This window comes from Lynx canadensis, chromosome C1 (genome assembly GCF_007474595.2).
Source record: "Lynx canadensis isolate LIC74 chromosome C1, mLynCan4.pri.v2, whole genome shotgun sequence".
In the NCBI taxonomy this organism is placed as follows: Eukaryota; Metazoa; Chordata; class Mammalia; order Carnivora; family Felidae; genus Lynx; species Lynx canadensis.
The window spans coordinates 141,721,123-141,740,832 of record NC_044310.1 but is presented as its reverse complement, the minus strand read 5'-3'; the positions used below and the strand labels follow the sequence as shown (position 1 = coordinate 141,740,832).

Here is a 19,710-nt window from a genome sequence, read left to right as displayed (position 1 = left end):
GAGCATATTTTAAGATTTGTAAATACTAACTTTCCTTTTTTCCTTTTTTTTCTTTTTTAAATTTTCCAGCATCTCTACAAACAAGCATGGGAGGCTGATAAGACCAAAGTCCATATTATGCCTGATATCCCCCAGATTATTTTGGCAAAGGCAAATGCAATTAATATGAGTGATGTAAGTGTAATCCCCCCTGGTTTATTTGAACCAGTATAAACAAATAAAGTAATGTCTCAACTATGAAGAATGAATGTTTTGAAAATAAGAGGAATCCACAAATGACAATCTTTCTCTTTCTAACCTTGCTTTGCTAAGAGTTGGAGCAGGCCTGTCAATGAGACTTGGGCCCAGCAGTTAGGAATCTGAAGGGCACTTGGATTTTGTTTGGGGGGGCGGGTATGCCTCCTCAAACTAAGAGACCTGGCAGGAAGAGAAGGGCTTGCCCCCTCCCTCTCCCAGAAGAGAAAAAGGAAGTGAAAATCCTAGGGCTCAGTTCCTGTAGTCTCTCTACCAAGCCTTTGAGATGGTCCTAAAGAGGGGGGGGGGGGGTCTCAGGGAAAGTTAAATGGAAAGGGAAGATGAACATTTTGAAGAATTTGGAGCAAGCTCCATAACAAGGAATGTTCCACACTTAGTGTTAGAAAATGCGTAGGTGTTTTATTTCACTTCCTTTCTCAACCTAACCATAGTTGCTAGAAAATCTCCAATCCTACCAGTGTTTTTTCTTCTCTTTGAATTCCGTAAGGATTTAGGATTGATGACTCCTTTTTGGATCGTAAAATCCACACAATTACATAAATAAAAGTGTCACTTGCAAAACAGTGAAGTTTTCTTTTGATCTAAGAGAATGGTTGTTTCGTAGTCTTTCCTTGACTCTTAATTGATAAAAACGTTATCAATTAGAATCTGCTGGGCTTTAGCGGTTTTAAAAAGCATATTTACAACCTAAGAGATCATTAGCTGTTTTTCTGATGGTTTCTTGAAGATAAGTTTGGGTTTGTAATAGACTTTTTCCAAACACAATTTTGTTATTTGTAAGAACATTTAGCCATTGAACCACCAAGGAAGCATTCTGCTTAAAAATAAAAATGATGCCACAGCACTAGTGTTTACTCTTTTAAAATAAGCCCAGGCTTTTCTATTTAGAAGAAAATTATTCCCTTGCCTCTCTTTACAGAAACTCTACAAACTTTCTTTGGAAGAATCTAAAAAGAAAGGCTATGATCTCAGAACTGATGCAATTCCTATCAAAGCTGCCAAAGCCTCAAGAGATATTGCAAGTGATGTAAGTCTGCAGGAAAACACTCACCTTTGTTTTGTTTTGTTTTCTAATTTACCAAAATAATAAGGGCTGAGTTTTGGAAACACTCAATGGATAAAATATGGGGGGAACAAAGCATGCCTACTAACAATGGCCTCCTATTCAATGAGTACCTCTTAGGTTTGCTCTTTTCTTGTCTCTGGTATTTCTGAAAAAAACAGAATGCTAACCACATTATGACCACATATCTTTGTGCTCCCCAGCTTATGAGATCTAGGTGAATTTTCTTTGAACTTCATCCCCAAGGCTATGGCCTGTAGAAATCCAAAGCCCTTCACCAAGCTTTCCTGCAGAAAGACTTGGATTGTTCTTGCTTCCTGCCTGTTAGGAACTGTCCTCCTAACAGGATGTCTCATTGTGTGGTATACTAGGGGTGCTGATATTTTGGACTCATGACAACTGATTATTAAATAATGAGAAATTTTGCAACCCAGTTGTTAAATTCTTGGTAGCCTGACATCAGCCATGGTGGGAGTATTTACACCACAGAAATTGACAAACACTGCAGATGAGGGCTTTTATCCCTCCAATCGCTGGTGTGCCAACACACCATTGCCATAACACATCACCTGTGGGAAATTCAGTTCTTTCATTTGGTTGTTTCCACAAGAAATCTGCTCACAGTGAGCACTGAGTTATTTGGGGGTAATGGGAAGAGCACATTTCAGAGCACTCTTTCCTTAGCCACTCCTGCAATGACACTTTCTCTCTCATTTTACATACTTGCTCTTCATCTTTCCTACCTGCCCATACTGATGCCACTACTACATTGTCCTGAAATCTCCAAATTCTTTTCCCTCTATTATGCTGGACTAATTTGGCTCCCCGAGCTCCTGCCCCCTAACTCACACACTCAAACTCACAAGAGACAGGCAGAATAAAAACTTTCCATGTATCAGGATCCTCTCTCTGTAGAAAGAAGTTGAGTGGTAAATAAAACTTCATCCCCATTATGCCAGTCTTAAGGGAAAAGGAGTTCTACAAATACAAAGCTACTCTAAAACGATATCCCATAACTAAGCCTATTCTCAACCGTAAAAGGCTGGCTGATGATTTCTTAGGGCAGCATTAAACTGCTTAGAACATTCTGCTCTTTTCACTCATTTGCCCTACTGAAGTTCTCTTTGACACTAACAACAGAGTATGTGTGGAAGGCAGTGTGGTATATCATCACAGGCTCTGGGTTCTAATACTTAGTGACCTTAGCAAGCCACTCACCTCCCTGGGTCTCAGCTTACTCACCTGTAACATTGGGGCAGTAATAATAACTTTGTAATCTACCTCACGACATGTAGTTGTGAGTAGCAAGTTACACAAATAAATGTGAAAAATGTGTTTTATAAACTGTAGAACTCTACACAAGTATCACTTTTTACGACATACAGAATATTGACACTAGAATGCTTCTAGTCAAAAGAACTGCTGTAACAAATATTCTAATTTTTTCACAGTATAAATACAAATACAATTATGAAAAGGAAAGGGGGAAAATGGTTGGTTTCCGTAGTCTTGAGGATGATCCCAAGTTGGTCCATTCCATGCAAGTGGCTAAGATGCAGTCTGATCGAGAGTATAAGAAAAACTATGAGAAGACAAAGACCAGCTATCACACTCCTGCTGACATGCTCAGTGTCACAGCTGCCAAGGATGCCCAAGCCAACATCACCAACACCAACTACAAGCACTTGATTCACAAGTATGTCCTCCTTCCAGATGCCATGAGCATCGAGCTGACCAGGAATATGAATCGCATACAGAGTGATGTAAGTCTCTCTTCTTTCTGGGTGATGGTTGGATTCCTAGCCCAGGAATGGAGATCACAGTCTTCTATACTTTTGTGTCTAAACTGACAAAGGTAAAGTAATTGATAAGGTGAAGGAGAATTTGTCTCTTTTCTTTATAGAATGAATATAAGCAGGACTACAATGAGTGGTACAAAGGGCTTGGCTGGAGTCCAGCTGGTTCCCTAGAAGTGGAGAAGGCCAAGAAAGCAACTGAATATGCCAGCGATCAGAAATACCGCCAGCATCCTAGCAACTTCCAGTTTAAGAAACTGACTGACTCTATGGACATGGTTCTAGCCAAGCAGAATGCACATACCATGAACAAGGTAGGCAGCCATCCTTCTATTCAGGTCCTTCCATACAGCTCCCAGGAAGGCAGGGCTAGCAGCCTCTGGTTCTTGTTTGGGAAATTTGGTTGGAGTCCACCACTTCTGGGCAGTGACAAACAGTTCCAGAGCATGTCCCTATATCATTTTCTTCTGCCGACTTCTTATTTCCCCTGTTTGGTTTTGGGTTTTTATGAGAGAGAGAGAGAGAGAGAGAGGGTGAGAGAGTGCATGAGCGCAAGTGCAGAGGGCAGAGGGAAAGAGAGAGAGAGAGTCAGTCTTAAGTAGGCTCCACATCCAGTACAGAGCCTGACGTGGGGCTCAATCTCACAACTGTGAGATCAGGACCTGAGCTGAAATCAAGAGGTGGACACTTAACTGACTGAACCACTCAGGTGCCCCATTTCCCCTGAATCTTATTGAGTTACAAATCATTTGTTTTTTAAAATTATTATATGTTAAGTATTTTTAATCCATTCTAGAAGATAGACCTACAATATTATTTTTAAAAAATCTGAATTTGTTTTTAGTGTCTTTTCTGAATCATAAGCGACTTTAGTTACTAAAATTAATCTAATTCAAATTGAGTGCATTCAAATGCTCTGTTAAGTTTTTTTCTTTCCTGTGGGTCCTAAAAAGCTATTCAAATTTCAAATGTCTTTTTTCCCCCCTAACTTCCTAGCACTTATATACCATTGACTGGAACAAAGATAAAACCAAGATTCATGTGATGCCAGATACACCAGATATTTTACAAGCCAAGCAGAATCAAGCTATGTATAGCCAGGTAAAGTTATATAAAAATTTGGCTTAAAACTAATTAAACTTATTAAATGATGTAATGGTAAATAATTGATGTAAATGCAGAAGGAATGGAAATGAATGACTCACACTGGCTAACTAGAGATGCTGCAAAATATGGCAGTTAAAAGGAAGGGCTTTAGCCGTGACTCTTTTGCTCCATGGAGAGAGGCACTGTGCCCGTGTGATTTATCTCCGTACTCCTTGTACTTGGCACAGAGTAGGAAATCAATAAATAATTGTTGAAAGAAAAAAATTGCATCAGACAGACCTGCTTTGGGTTTTGGCTTTTATGAATTATATAACATTGGGTCTAAGCCTTAGTTTCCTCATTCCTAAAATTCCATAATAATGCTTATGACATTAAATTAAATTGCTGTGAAGACCGAATGAGAAATTTCCATGGAAGGGTCTCCACACAGTACCTGTGTTGAACACACACTAGGTCTGGATGACTTACAACTATTTTTATTATTATCCAGTTTTAACCCCCTTGCATCTATTCAATAAATTTCATGCATAAAGATGAATTCATTTATTGTGCCTCATAAAAGGCTTTTCAGTATCTACTACTTTTATCACTTAGATAATCAAAATTTTGTTACCTTTTTTTGGTTACCAATTTTTTTCACATCTGTGATTCAAATAGTGAGCCCAGACTGTACTTAACAGCAGGAGGAAAGTACCTAATATACTTGATATGCCCATATTGTGTCTGAACAGAAAAGCAACTCTAAAATTGTATATGTATCTCATAACTGAGTGTATTCTCAGAGTCAGAAAATTGAAGCAAAATCCTGTAATGCTAAGTCAGTGCTTCATAAAAACAGCTTCATTTGTTTTTATCCATATCTTTAGAGATAAGGGAGATGATAGAATCTGACGTCTACTCTAGGTAAACTGTTATTCAGTAATTCATTGGGGTTTTAGTATATACTGAATAATGCTAAATTATTTAATTTCCAGAAACTCTATAAACTTGGATGGGAAGAAGCTTTGAAGAAAGGATATGATCTCCCAGTTGATGCAATTTCTGTGCAGATGGCCAAAGCTTCAAGAGACATCGTTAGCGATGTAAGTACTTGTTTGGCTTTTATGATATGTTATCTGAATCAGGTACCTTAATGCTGGTAACTATTTTTACAGATGGGCCTTACCTTTCAAAATGTAATACTATTTCTTCATCTTCTCCTATCCTCTCAGTTTACCAAAAATTCACTTTTCTTTCTTACTGATCCAGTATCAAAGAAAGGGTTTCTTGAATAGAGGTTGAGTCAGAGGACCTATAAGAGCCATTATCACACTAACAATGAAGCAACAGAAAGACAAATAAAGAAACTTATCCCATTCACAATTGCACCAAGAAGCATAAAATACCTAGGAATAAATCTAACCAAAGATGTAAAAGATCTGCATGCTGAAAACTATAGAAAGCTTATGAAGGTAATTGAAGAAGATATAAAGAAATGGAAAGACATTCCCTGCTCATGGATTGGAAGAATAAATATTGTCAAAATGTCAATACTACCCAAAGCTATCTACACATTCAATGCAATCCCAATCAAAATTGCACCAGCATTCTTCTCGAAACTAGAACAAGCAATCCTAAAATTCATATGGAACCACAAAAGGCCCCGAATAGCCAAAGTAATTTTGAAGAAGAAGACCAAAAGCAGGAGGCATCACAATCCCAGACTTTAGCCTCTACTACAAAGCTGTCATCATCAAGACAGCATGGTATTGGCACAAAAACAGACACATAGACCAATGGAATAGAGTAGAAACCCCAGAACTAGACCCACAAACATATGGCCAACTCATCTTTGACAAAGCACGAAAGAACATCCAATGGAAAAAAGACAGTCTCTTTAACAATGGTGCTGGGAGAACTGGACAGCAACATGCAGAAGGTTGAAACTAGACCACTTTCTCACACCATTCACAAAAATGGATAAAGGACCTGAATGTGAGACAGGAAACCATCAAAACCCTAGAGGAAAAAGCAGGAAAAGACCTCTCTGACCTCAGCTGTAGCAATCTCTTACTCGACACATCCCCAAAGGCAAGGGAATTAAAAGCAAAAATGAATTACTGGGACCTTATGAAGATAAAAAGCTTCTGCACAGCAAGGGAAACAACTAACAAAACTAAAAGGCAACCAACGGTATGGGAAAAGATATTTGCAAATGACATATCGGACAAAGAGCTAGTATCCAAAATCTATAAAGAGCTCACCAAACTCCACGCCCGAAAAACAAATAACCCAGTGAAGAAATGGGCAGAAAACATGAATAGACACTTCTCTAGAGAAGACATCCGGATGGCCAACAGGCACATGAAAAGATGCTCAACGTCGCTCCTTATCAGGGAAATACAAATCAAAAGCACACTCAGATATCACCTCATGCCAGTCAGAGTGGCCAAAATGAACAAATCAGGAGACTATAGATGCTGGCGAGGATGTGGAGAAACGGGAACCCTCTTGCACTGTTGGTGGGAATGCAAATTGGTGCAGCCACTCTGGAAAACAGTGTGGAGGTTCCTCAGAAAATTAAAAATAGACCTACCCTATGACCCAGCAATAGCACTGCTAGGAATTTACCCAAGGGATACGGGAGTACTGATGCATAGGGGCACTTGTACCCCAATGTTTATAGCAGCACTCTCAACAATAGCCAAATTGTGGAAAGAGCCTAAATGTCCATCAACTGATGAACGGATAAAGAAATTGTGGTTTATATACACAATGGAGTACTACAGGGCAATGAGAAAGAACGAAATACGGCCCTTTGTAGCAACATGGATGGAACTGGAGAGTGTGATGCTAAGTGAAATAAGCCATACAGAGAAAGACAGATACCATATGGTTTCACTCTTATGTGGATCCTGAGAAACTTAACAGGAACCCATGGGGGGGGTAGGGAAGGAAAAAAAAAAGAGGTTGGAGTGGGAGAGAGCCAAAGCATAAGAGACTGTTAAAAACTGAGAACAAACTGAGGGTTGATGGGGGTGGGAGGGAGGGGAAGGTGGGTGATGGGTATTGAGGAGGGCACCTTTTGGGATGAGCACTGGGTGTTGTATGGAAACCAATTTGACAATAAATTTCATATATTGAAAAAAAAAAAAAAGAGCCATTATCCTAAGATGCTATGTTTGTAGACATTACAAAGAAACCAGAGATTTCAGTTTTCCCCTGCTTGCCTGAAAACAATTTCCTGTTTTCTATTTGTCTATTTTAGACAAATCCAAAGTGCCAGTTAATAAATCAAACTCAACAACCTGATGTTGATAAATTTTTATATGCACATATTTAAAAATTAGCTGCCAGTTATTTTTATTTAACCCATTCTTGCATGTAAATAATTCTAAAATAGCTAGGGGCATAGAAAATTCAGGAAGTTTCAGGAATTTAGGTTTAAGGTCCAGAGGGCTTAACTTTCTGTTGGGTATTTGTTCTCCAAGGCCACTTTTGGTTATGATTGAAAAGGTAGTTAATTTGGTAAATAAATTAGGTGTAATTCCTATTGACTAATTAAGTGTTTATAAATATTTGACTTAGATATTCTGTGTATAGATAAACATGTCATTATGTTAATTCTAAGAATTAGCCTCAAAAAATCCAGAGAAATTTGGAATTTCAGAGGGAAGAACTACCTCTTAAAATCTTTAAAACAAAACAAGGATTTGGGCTGGAGAAAGTATGTCTAAAGACAGCACCATGAATTCTAAGAATAGAAGGGCAGGGGCGCCTGGGTGGCTCAGTCGGTTAAGCGTCCGACTTCAGCCAGGTCACGATCTCGCGGTCCGGGAGTTCGAGCCCCGCGTCGGGCTCTGGGCGGATGGCCCAGAGCCTGGAGCCTGCTTCCGATTCTGTGTCTCCCTCTCTCTCTGCCCCTCCCCCGTTCATGCTCTGTCTCTCTCTGTCTCAAAAATAAATAAACGTAAAAAAAAAAAAAAAAAAAAAAAAAAAAGAATATAAGGGCAAATTCTGTTTACTTTTTTCAAGTTTTTATTTAAATTCTAGTTGGTTACCATATATGGTAAAACTGGTTTCAGGTGTAGAAATTAGTGATTTATCACTTACATGTAACACCCAGTGACTCTCTTTAAATCAGTTGATTTGTGGCATTCCAGAAATGTTAGAAATTAATTAGATGATTTATTATTACTTATTGGCTTGCGGGTCAATTCCTTATTTAAATGAATCGATATACTGATGAACCTACAGCAATAATGATGCTTGAATGTTCCCCCAGGAACATTTAATGTTATGTACTCCCCATTAGGTGATGATTTAGAAACTGAAGAAATAGCATCAGTGATTTTCTCACTACACATTTGATAGGACCTAATTTCTTAGGTAATCTTTTGAAATCTTCCCCTAAAATTAACTTTAAGTGAATTTTCCCCCCATTGTAGAGATTATATCTCCTCTCAGTTTCAAATGGTTTTCATATTCTATAAAATTTAAGGAAATTAGAGCTATTTTTATGCATACTTAATTTAATAAATTAGAATCATAGATTTTGGTTAGAGGATAACATGAAGGCTATTTAATTCAGTCTCCTACTCAGTGTCCTGCCTTCTCTCCATCTCCAAAAGATGGCCGTCTGGTCTATGGATACATATACATATAAGAATTTTGTCCTTCAGGGCAGGTCATTTCCTTGTTAGAGCATCTCTAATTTTTATTATATAGTTCCCTATTTTCAACTTGAATAAGTTATCAACCAACTCTAGTTTTGTGTTCTGGAACATCACAAAGGAACTTATTTCCTCTGCCACCTGATATCTCTTCATATTACAAGTTTCTTATTCTCCTTTGGTTTAAGAGTTATAAGTCCTACAATATTCTGAATATTCAATATTCTTTAAAAGTCCTTCACTCTACCTGTGATTTATTATATTTTTTTTCATTACCCCTCTCAAGATTGGGCCCCAAAATGTAGTGTTGTTTTCTTGTTATAAGAGGTCAGGTCAGAGTAAATGAGCTTTTTTCTTCTTTTTTAATTTTTTAAAATAAAATTTTTAAAAATATTTATTTTGGGAAGAGAGAGAGACAGAGTGCAAGCAGAGGAGGGGCAGAGAGAGAGGGAGACACAGAATCTGAAGCAGGTTCCAGGCTCTGAGCTGTCAGCACAGAGCCCGACATGGGGCTTGAACTCCTGAACTGTGAGATCATGACCTGAGCTGAAGTCAGAAGCTTAACCAACTGAGCCACCCAGGAATACCCACAGTAAATGAGTTTCTGACCTGCTTTTATCTGTGCCCCTACAGAATCCATGACATTACTTTTATAAGAAATTTTATAAGATTGCCCATATCAAGCTTATAGTCAACTTAAATTTCTGAGTGTTTTTAATATACATAACCATGAAGCTGGGTAGAACCCAAGAGAGTAGAACCTAACTCCATGAAATGTAATGTGTGCTGGGCATCTAGCATCAAGTAAATGCTATCATTACTGTCATATTATTGTCACTATTACTACTGTCATCCAGCATTAATGCAGGTTTTTCCCAATTGATCTAAATACTGGATTTCACTTTTCTTAAATTTATGTAATTCATTTTGACACATCTTAGCAATATGTTGAGGTCTTGTGGAGTTTTCTTTCTAATCTAATATATTTAGCTATTTTTAGCTACATGTGCATGAAGATATGGATCCTGAACAGGACAAGTTTATAGGACATAACCATATGGCAAACCACCAAAAATCCTACTGCTTAATAAATTAATCTATGCTATTAGGCTTGTTCATAAAATCCTGAACCTTCCTTGTTTTTCTGCCATTCAGCCCATACCTTTCCATCATTTCCATAAAGCTATCACAAGAGCTTTACCTTTGTTTATCACAAATATTACCCTGAGGTCAATATACACAATGTCTAGCATATCATGGCATATATTTTTGCCCTTAGTTAGAATGAATTTTTTATCTTAACCTCTCTTGGTAATGAACTATGTTGCATTTTTTTTTAGAAGCCTCTAGGTCAGTTTTCATATTTCTTGCTAAGTTAACATGGACATCGCTTTTCTCACTTCAGTTTTGGAAAATAAACATGCAAATAAAGCAAATTGAGTTTTTAAGCTCAAATTGTTGAGCTTCACTTGACCTCTGTTTATGCTAATAAAAGAACCGTTTCCTTTGATTTCAGTTTAAATACAAACAAGGCTACCGCAAACAACTTGGCCACCATATTGGATTCCGGAGCCTGCAAGATGATCCTAAGCTTGTATTGTCCATGAATGTAGCCAAGATGCAGAGTGAAAGAGAATACAAGAAGGACTTTGAGAAGTGGAAGACCAAGTTCAGCAGCCCAGTGGACATGTTAGGAGTGGTGCTGGCCAAGAAATGCCAGGCCTTAGTCAGTGATGTGGACTACAGGAATCACCTGCATCAGTGGACGTGCCTGCCTGACCAGAACGATGTTATTCAAGCTAAAAAAGTTTATCAACTACAGAGTGAGGTCAGTTTGTTTTTAATTCAATAGCTTATATGTTGCCATTTGAGTAGCTATTTAGTCAGAGACAGAGAGTAAAAAGAGGAATTATTGTTGAATATCTAAAGTGCATCTGTTTGTAATACATAGAATCACTTGAATTGTAGGTCCAGATGAGGATGGGGTTTTGATAGAGTGCCTTGTATTTTCACAGAATCTGTATAAGTCTGACCTTGAGTGGCTGAGAGGCATAGGATGGAGTCCCCTGGGTTCTTTGGAGGCAGAAAAGAACAAACGGGCTTCAGAAATCATCAGTGAGAAGAAATACCGTCAGCCTCCAGACAGAAACAAGTTCACCAGCATTCCTGATGCCATGGACATAGTTCTGGCAAAGACAAATGCCAAAAATAGGAGTGATGTGAGTAACTCTTTAGAAATAAATAGGAAAATTTATAGTACCTGATACCTGGTAGGAGCTCAGTAACATTTGCTTAATTAATTAGTAGACTAGCATAGCATAGCATACCGCGTGGCACAACATAGCATAATGTTTAATACTTGGTTGCTTCATTTGAATTATCAACTACCCTGTACTGGATCATGTAAAATGAGTTAGTACCAATTTTTGTCACCTAAAGCTTTCTTTCTTATTTACTTGCCTTTTCTCTATTTATCCATCCATCCATCCATTATGAAAATGAGAAAACTATTGAACATACTTTTTTTCTTTGAAATTTGAATGCATTAAAGACCTAGATTTTGTGTTGTTGTTGGGACAGAGTGTTGAGAGGGCAGTATATTGAGTACTTTGCACAAACGAAGTAGAACTGTTAAAAAGAGTGTATTTTCTGCCAGGTGATTATAATGCATCTTGTTAAGCCGAATCAAGACAAGTAAAGAAGACATACACATATACATATGCATACACATATCCATATATGTATACATATCATATGTGTGTGTATCCCATCTTCAAGTTATTTCCTTCGCCAGCACTGACACCAGTGTCTAGCATGTAACTCTCAATATTTATTGAATAAAATAAGTGAAAGATAGTAGTGTAGAGTAATTCTATGCCAAGAAGGGGAAAGATTACTCATCATTGTTCATTGAGAAGCATAACTCTGAAAATTACAGAAAGTTGAATTATGTGCACTGAGATTCTGGAACTGATAAGAAAATTTTTATTTATATATAATAATTGGGTCTTAGAAGAATCTGAGTACTTACAATATCTATATATTTTACACATATCATATAAGTGTTTATATAAAACTCATAACTAGTTTATAATAAGCATTTGATAAATTGTAGCTGCTCTTTTCCCAATCACCCCCTCACAGACTCACAGTGTTTACACCCCAAATCTATAATAAATGCTAACCTGTTAGTTTTATTATAAATATTCAAGTTTTCATCTCTTCTCTCTGTTTTTATGATGGCAACTTTTTTTTTTTAACATTTATTTATTTTGGGGACAGAGAGAGACAGAGCATGAATGGGGGAGGGGCAGAGAGAGAGGGAGACACAGAATCGGAAGCAGGCTCCAGGCTCTGAGCCATCAGCCCAGAGCCTGACGCGGGGCTCGAACTCACGGACCGCGAGATCGTGACCTGAGCTGAAGTCGGACGCTTAACCGACTGAGCCACCCAGGCGCCCCTATGATGGCAACTTGAATCCAGCAAGCTAATAAAGCAACAGATTTATGTAAAACATCTCCCCTTTTGGAATCCAAGTTTCTTTCTCTCCATGAAGCAGAGCTGTTTATAGAGCTCTGAACTAATAAGGTGGCCAAGAGAAAAACCCTCAGTCATGAAGTTTATCAACATTAATGTCTCACAACAGACCTCTTCAACAGTGTGCCCTGGTTGTAGGAAGGCTAAGACACTGATCCCCTCAGGCCTCAGAAGAGGGCCACTTGATCATTGAGCCTACTATCTGTCCTTTTGAATAGACCCATACTTCTATCTCAGTATAAACAAATATTAGCATTTTCTCTGTTTTTCAGGGATCAGGGCAGGGGTTGTGGTGAAAGTGACACATGCCATTGAGGAAATGGTCCCGTTTAGTGGTTCTCAGCCAGGTATATTTTTGTCCCACAGGGGACATTTGGCAATACCTAGAGACCATTGCCGTTGTCACAACTTGAGGGTGGCATGCTACTGGCATCTAGTGGATAGAAGTCAGGGATGCTGCTAAACATTCCAGAAATGTACAGAACAGCACCCCTGCAACCAGGAATCCTCCAGTATACAATACCAGTAGTGCTAAGGCTGAGAATCTCTGGTCTTAATCGGAAAGGTTAGCGCATAACCAGGATAAGCGTATGTGCAAATTCACAAGCCTTGCTTTGTTTTGGTCCTGAAGATCTTAATCAGCTTCTCTGGACTATGTAGTAAGCATGTTCCGGAAGGAGAAAAGTACCAGCTCCTGTACCCCACGCTGCATGCCTCAAGGGGAAATTGGCAAGTCCAAAAAACCAGTGAGAGTTCTAAAATTGTGTATATTGCAATAATTTCAAGTATACAGAAAAGTTGCAAAAATAGTACAAATAACATATATATAGTAAATACATAAATATGAATATAAATATAATTATGTATATATATGTATCTTCACCCCAGTTCTCCAATTGTTAGCATTTATCACATTTGCGTCCCCCCCCCACTTTCCCTCCTTATTTTTCTTTCATAAATATGTAAGTTGCTTTATGATGCCTCTCTATCCCTAACTATTTCAGTGTGCATTTCCTGAAAACAAGAACATTTCTCTCACCTAACTACAGTGCGACGATCAAAATCAGGAAATTAATGTTGAAACAATACTAGTCTATAGAACTTATTCAATTTTACCACGAATGTCCTTTACACAAAATAAGAACTATTTTCTGACCCAGGGTTCAATCCAAGATCACACACTAAATTTGCTTGTGCTATCTGTAGTGTCCTGTCATCTGGACTGGCTCCTCACTATTCCTTTGCCTTCTAAATCCCTGACATTGGAGAAGAGCATGGGCCAGTCATTTTGTAGAATCTCCCTCATTTGGGTCTGTTTTTTGTTTCCTCATGATTACATTCATGCTTTGTACTTAGCAGGACAACACATGTGGTATCTTCCTCCATGTGTCATATCCAGTGATACAAGATACCAGTCTGTCTCATTACTGATCATTTTAATTTTGGTCATTTGGTTAAAATGGTGTTACGAGGTTTCTCCACTGTCAAATTACCATTTTATCTTCTGGAATTGATAAGTATCTTGGGGGAGATTTCTCTGACAATGTAGGCATCCTGTTTTTCATCAAAATTTTACTCCCTTGTGTTAGTAAATCAATGAGATTTTTGTTTGAGTTCCCTTGTCTTCTGTTGAGGAAAGAGGATGGCTCTGGGACATGTAAGAGATTTTGGATAAATTCCATACCAAATTCTTTTGGGATCCTAATCCCCCCAGATTATTATAAGGTATAACCATAAATAATAAAACATAGAGAATGCAATTCCCTAATTTCTAGATATACCTTGAATACATCATCTTTTGAGAAGGGAAGGGCTATTTCCCAATTAAACATCGAAGGAGACTTTTATAATCAGATGGAGAATTTCTGCTTTATTTGACGATCTTGGCAAAGACTCTGATTACTTGGGTTGATTTCTAATGGGCAGGGTTATTTGTAAATTTGAAAAGGTAATCCATACTTTATATTTTGAAAGGCAGTTATTCCCCAGACAAATCAAAAAATACTGTACCTATTTTCTGCTTATGCTGTCAGTTAAAATGCTTAATTCAGATGAATTTAGTAATCCTGTTTAAAGTTAACGATGTCATTGACTAATCTAACAAAACTGCTGAAAATCTCTTATTTCACATTTTAGAGACTTTACAGAGAAGCTTGGGACAAGGACAAGACTCAAATCCACATCATGCCTGATACACCTGACATTATTCTGGCTAAAGCAAACTTAATCAATACAAGTGATGTAAGTTTCCAAATTCAGCATGTATTTCCAGAAAGATCATTTTAATTTTTTAATATTTATTTTATTTCTCAGAGAGTGAGCGAGAATGAGTGGGGGAGGGGCAGAGAGAGAGGAAGACCCAGAATGCAAAGCAGGCTCTGAGCTGTCAGCACAGAGTCCAACGTGGGGCACGAACCCATGAACCGTGAGATCATGCCCTGAGCCGAAGTTGGACACTTAACCTACTGAACCACCCAGGCGCCCCCAGAAAGCTAGTTTTAATTGCTTCTAAGGCATTGAATTTATATGGAAGTAAATTTGAATGTCTGAATCATTTTAATTAATAAACTACAAGTGACTTAGATTTCTTATTTAGTGGCTTTTAACTTGAATATCTAATTGGTACTCCCTGTCTCAGGCAGAGTTGAGGGTGTGTGCTCTCTGTTCCTTGTAGTCCTTTATTACACATATCATCATAATGTAATGGTTTATATTGCTCTCCCATATGTGGACAGGTATTTCTCAGAGTCAGAGACAATTTGTGTTGTTGGTATTGGGCCTGCAGTGTTTAGCTAGTATAGTCCCAACATACATGAAATTTCAAATGAACAAGCATTAAAAAACCATGTAGGAGAATTCTATTTTTATTTTTATCATCATCATAGCATGATCTCCAGAAATCTGTAGGTGTAAAAATTAAATATTTTAAAGACAAATTCTAAACTCTAATAGAAAGACTTTAACGTTAAATAATGTTTTAGAATAATGCCACAGATCACTGAAATATAAACACATTCCAAGATCAATAGGCATTTTAAACAATCTGGTTTCCGGATAAAATGCATTAAATTCTCACTTGTTTCATTATGTAACAAATCTGGAGAAACAAATTGTTTCACTTATACTTTTTAAATTCAACATTTAAAGTTTCCTCCCCAAAATCTTAGATTTAAAAAATTATGAAGGATTTTGTTTCCTACCTACAGATGCGGATCCTGCTACGGGCAGCCCTATGTTGTAAAATAGACTATATCTTACAATGTCATAGCTACATGAAAGAGAGAGCCCATCAGGCGTAATTTTTCCCCACTAAAAGCATTGCTCTTTTCTAACAAAAACTTCTAATGAAACACTCCAAGGTAATTGGAAAATGGCACCTAAATGATGTTTTATTTCCTTTCTCTATCAATTTGCTTCTGCCTCATACACTGAAGTATTTGGGAAGAGCTGAGATTTAATTTTGTTGATCTGGGTAATTGAAGAGCTTTAAAGTTTAAAATAGGATCTGTAGCAATCAATGGGCATAATTTCCAATTACATTGGCGTATTCTAGAGCAGATACTATTGTTGGGGATTCTTAAAATATTTAGCATGTTGCATTCATTCTGCTATAGTTGTTTATGGAAAACAGTTTTTCTCAAAGTGGTTTTCATCTCTTAACAGAAACTCTACCGAATGGGTTATGAGGAGTTGAAGAAAAGAGGTTACGATCTTCCCCTTGATGCCATACCAATCAAAGCAGCAAAAGCATCTCGAGAGATTGCCAGTGAAGTAAGACTTTATCCCCTGTTTATACTGATTTGATTGCAATTTATCACTTTAAAGCATTCTCACTTTAATTTTAAATTGAACAGAATCTTCCAAGGAGTAACAAATTAAAGCAGAGTAAAATGATCCCAGAGTGGTAGGGTGGGATGAAAATAAACTCAAGGTATTTGTAGCTGGAATTTGTGTGAAGTTTATTATAAATGAAACTTGTAGCGTGAGTTAGCGTTTAATATTTCTCATCAAAAAACTTAAACCTGTGGTTCTCTAGGCTTTGTGAAATATTGGGAGTTAATGTGCTTTGTAATTGCAACATAAGTTCATCTTGAAAGGTTCAAGACCTATCTTTTTCCTTTAGTACAAGTACAAGGAAGGCTTTCGCAAGCAACTTGGCCACCACATCGGAGCCCGGGACATCAAAGATGACCCTAAGATGATGTGGTCCATGCACGTGGCCAAGATCCAGAGTGACAGAGAATACAAGAAGGACTTTGAGAAGTGGAAGACCAAGTTCAGCAGCCCAGTGGACATGCTGGGCTTGGTGCTGGCCAAGAAGTGCCAGACCTTGGTCAGCGATGTGGACTATAAGAATTACCTACATCAGTGGACATGCCTGCCTGACCAGAATGATGTCACCCATGCTCGGCAGGCCTATGACCTCCAGAGTGATGTGAGTCCAAGATTTTCCTTTGACCAACTAAAAACCGTGGCCGCTTTCCTAAGAATCAAATTTTCCCTAAAGTAAGGGGAGTTGAATTTACACAACTGAGTTCTATATCCCTAGATTAATGCCCACACCCTATCCAATCCCTAAACATCTGGAGGCACCATTACCCCACAGAGAAAGAGCTGGCAGAGCCCCCATTGCTTTGGTTAAAGACTCTGATATGTTGATCTAGAAAATTTGGATCATTCTTTTTGTGCTGCCATTTTAGATGTTTTCTAAAATATGCTTCTAATCTGAATATTCCATCGATTCATAAGACATACCAAAATTTATAAATGTCCCAAGAATTCAAGCATGAAAATGTATAGTAAAATATAATACATAATTTTATTTCTTTAGGAGCATATAATTATGCTTTACTGGTTTGTCACTTATAATTTCAGAATTTGTACAAGGCTGACCTTCAGTGGCTAAGAGGCATTGGCTGGTTACCCAGTGGTTCTCTTGAGGATGAGAAGAACAAGAGAGCTTCCCAGATTTTGAGTGATCATGTTTACCGCCAGCATCCAGATAAATTCAAGTTTTCTAGCCTTATGGACTCCATCCCAATGGTTTTGGCAAAAAACAATGCTATTACCATGAACCATGTAAGTCTTTTCTTCACTTGAAGGGGGTATTAGTGTGTGTGTGTGTGTGTGTGTGTGTGTGTGTGTGTGTGTGTAAACATGGTAATCTGTTTCTATAAAAGGAAAACCATATTTAATTCTTTTGCTTCATATTAAAGTGGTATTTAAGTGCTGTATGCTTCTTACTGATATGAGACATCTAGGCCTAAAGGTGTCACAAATACAGGGGTGCCCAGGTGGCTCAGTTGGTTAAACATCTGATTCTTAATTTCAGTTCAGGTCAATATCATGATCTCACCATGTGTTGGTTCGAGCCCCGTGTCAAGCTCTCTGATGACAGTGCAGAGCCTGCTTGGAATTCTCCCTTTCCTTCTCTCTCTGCCCCTTCCCCACTCATTCTCTCTCTCTCTCAATAATTAAACATTAAAAATTTTTTTTTTCTAAAATACCAACTCACAGAGTAGACTGTCTTTACTCTCATTAAGAACGAGATTTTTTTTAATGTATCTATTCATTACTAGCCTGTACTAGTCACATCTTTTTTGTTTGTTTTAGCGCCTCTATACAGAAGCTTGGGATAAAGATAAAACCACTGTCCACATTATGCCAGATACCCCTGAAGTTTTACTAGCTAAACAAAACAAAATAAATTATAGTGAGGTAAGTAATATATTCATGGTACGTGATGTATTTTGCTTATACTGCACTTTACGAATCAAACCTATGATGATCTATGTCTTTCTCAGAAACTATATAAACTTGGCCTAGAAGAAGCCAAGAGGAAAGGCTATGATATGCGATTGGATGCCATTCCCATCAGGGCAGCCAAGGCCTCCAGAGACATTGCAAGTGAAGTAAGTGCACCTGAAAATTTCTTTGCCTTGGCTTTGGCTCAAAGATTGCTTTCTCTCTCCTGGTTATATGGTAGGGCAAGTAAGCTATGAGGTTAAAGTTCTTGCTAACAGTCTTTTTTCTAAGTAAATAGTTTTTAATAATGGTAGTGAAATTGTCAACACAAAGGTATGATTGAGTCCATAGATGCATTTCAAAATATTGTCCATTTCCTGCTGAATTAAAGCATTAGATACTTGACTATAGTTAGACATCCTTTGGGCTTTTCCACCTGATATATTCTTATATACAATTGAACTCATTGTAGGATTCCTTCAGATAAAAAACACATGCCTTATGAACCAGTGAACCTACAAGGGCTGAGGGAATGGGACACATTATTCATAGTCCATCCACACGTACCATATGTTTACTTCTGTGTCCAGTGACTGGTTGCCAATATTTATTTTAAGTGATGGCTTGGCTCATGTTTCTAGAAATGTTTATCCTTCTATTTCATTAGTCTATAAAGTCAAAAATATTTATTTCCAAAATACGGGAAGGTAACCATCATAATTTAAAAATAAGTATTCAATAATCAGAGAAAGGTTAAAAGTATTAACATATACCAACATAATGTAATACCTGCTGCCATTAAAATTCATGTTTGTAGAGAATATTTAATGACACAGAGGAATGCTTATGCAATAAATGAAAAAAGCAGGTATATACAATATGACTCCTATTCAATTTTACTGTCTGTAATACACCCACCCACCCACACACACACACACACTACAAAAAGCAGTTTTATAATGGTTTTCACTGAATGGTAGAATAATGTCTTTGTTTTCTTTTTTTGTGTACATATATGTATTCTTTATTTTCTAAACGGTTTACAAAGTGCATGTATGTATATGTTCAAGAGGAAATCATTATATTTTTAATGAACAGGAAAATTGGGGCCTACTAATTGCTTTTTACTAAAAGCTAAAATAGTTGACTGTCTGTATTTCTTCTTCTAGTTCAAGTACAAAGAAGGCTATCGTAAGCAGCTTGGCCATCACATTGGTGCCCGAGCAATACATGATGACCCCAAGATGATGTGGTCCATGCATGTGGCCAAGATCCAGAGTGACAGGGAGTACAAGAAGGACTTTGAGAAGTGGAAGACCAAGTTCAGCAGCCCAGTGGACATGTTGGGGGTGGTCCTGGCCAAGAAGTGCCAGACCTTAGTCAGTGACATAGACTATAAGAACTACCTGCACGAGTGGACATGCCTGCCTGACCAGAATGATGTCATCCACGCTCGGCGGGCCTATGACCTCCAGAGTGATGTTAGTATCTAAGAATCATAATGATGTGCAAAGGTAGGAAATCAGTGAATTAACACCCCTTGGAGAAGGTAGCA

The 19,710-nt window shown here is 37.8% G+C and overlaps 1 protein-coding gene across 25 annotated transcripts in view; it reads left to right on the top strand.

Annotated features, from left to right (window-relative positions):
* The window catches only part of NEB (nebulin), a 219,632-nt gene that overhangs the window by 68,470 nt on the left and 131,452 nt on the right, over positions 1–19,710 (top strand). For 24 of the 25 annotated variants that reach the window (XM_030325669.1, XM_030325689.1, XM_030325687.1 and 21 more), the window contains 15 exons: positions 70–174; positions 1,175–1,282; positions 2,770–3,081; positions 3,222–3,428; positions 4,111–4,215; positions 5,196–5,303; positions 10,390–10,701; positions 10,889–11,092; positions 14,547–14,651; positions 16,074–16,181; positions 16,534–16,845; positions 17,286–17,489; positions 18,024–18,128; positions 18,215–18,322; positions 19,325–19,636. In XM_030325669.1, the coding sequence (XP_030181529.1) occupies positions 70–174; positions 1,175–1,282; positions 2,770–3,081; positions 3,222–3,428; positions 4,111–4,215; positions 5,196–5,303; positions 10,390–10,701; positions 10,889–11,092; positions 14,547–14,651; positions 16,074–16,181; positions 16,534–16,845; positions 17,286–17,489; positions 18,024–18,128; positions 18,215–18,322; positions 19,325–19,636 (2,715 nt within the window). The remainder of the gene's footprint in view (positions 1–69; positions 175–1,174; positions 1,283–2,769; positions 3,082–3,221; positions 3,429–4,110; positions 4,216–5,195; positions 5,304–10,389; positions 10,702–10,888; positions 11,093–14,546; positions 14,652–16,073; positions 16,182–16,533; positions 16,846–17,285; positions 17,490–18,023; positions 18,129–18,214; positions 18,323–19,324; positions 19,637–19,710) is intronic. The other variant, XM_030325693.1, reaches the window with a different exon arrangement.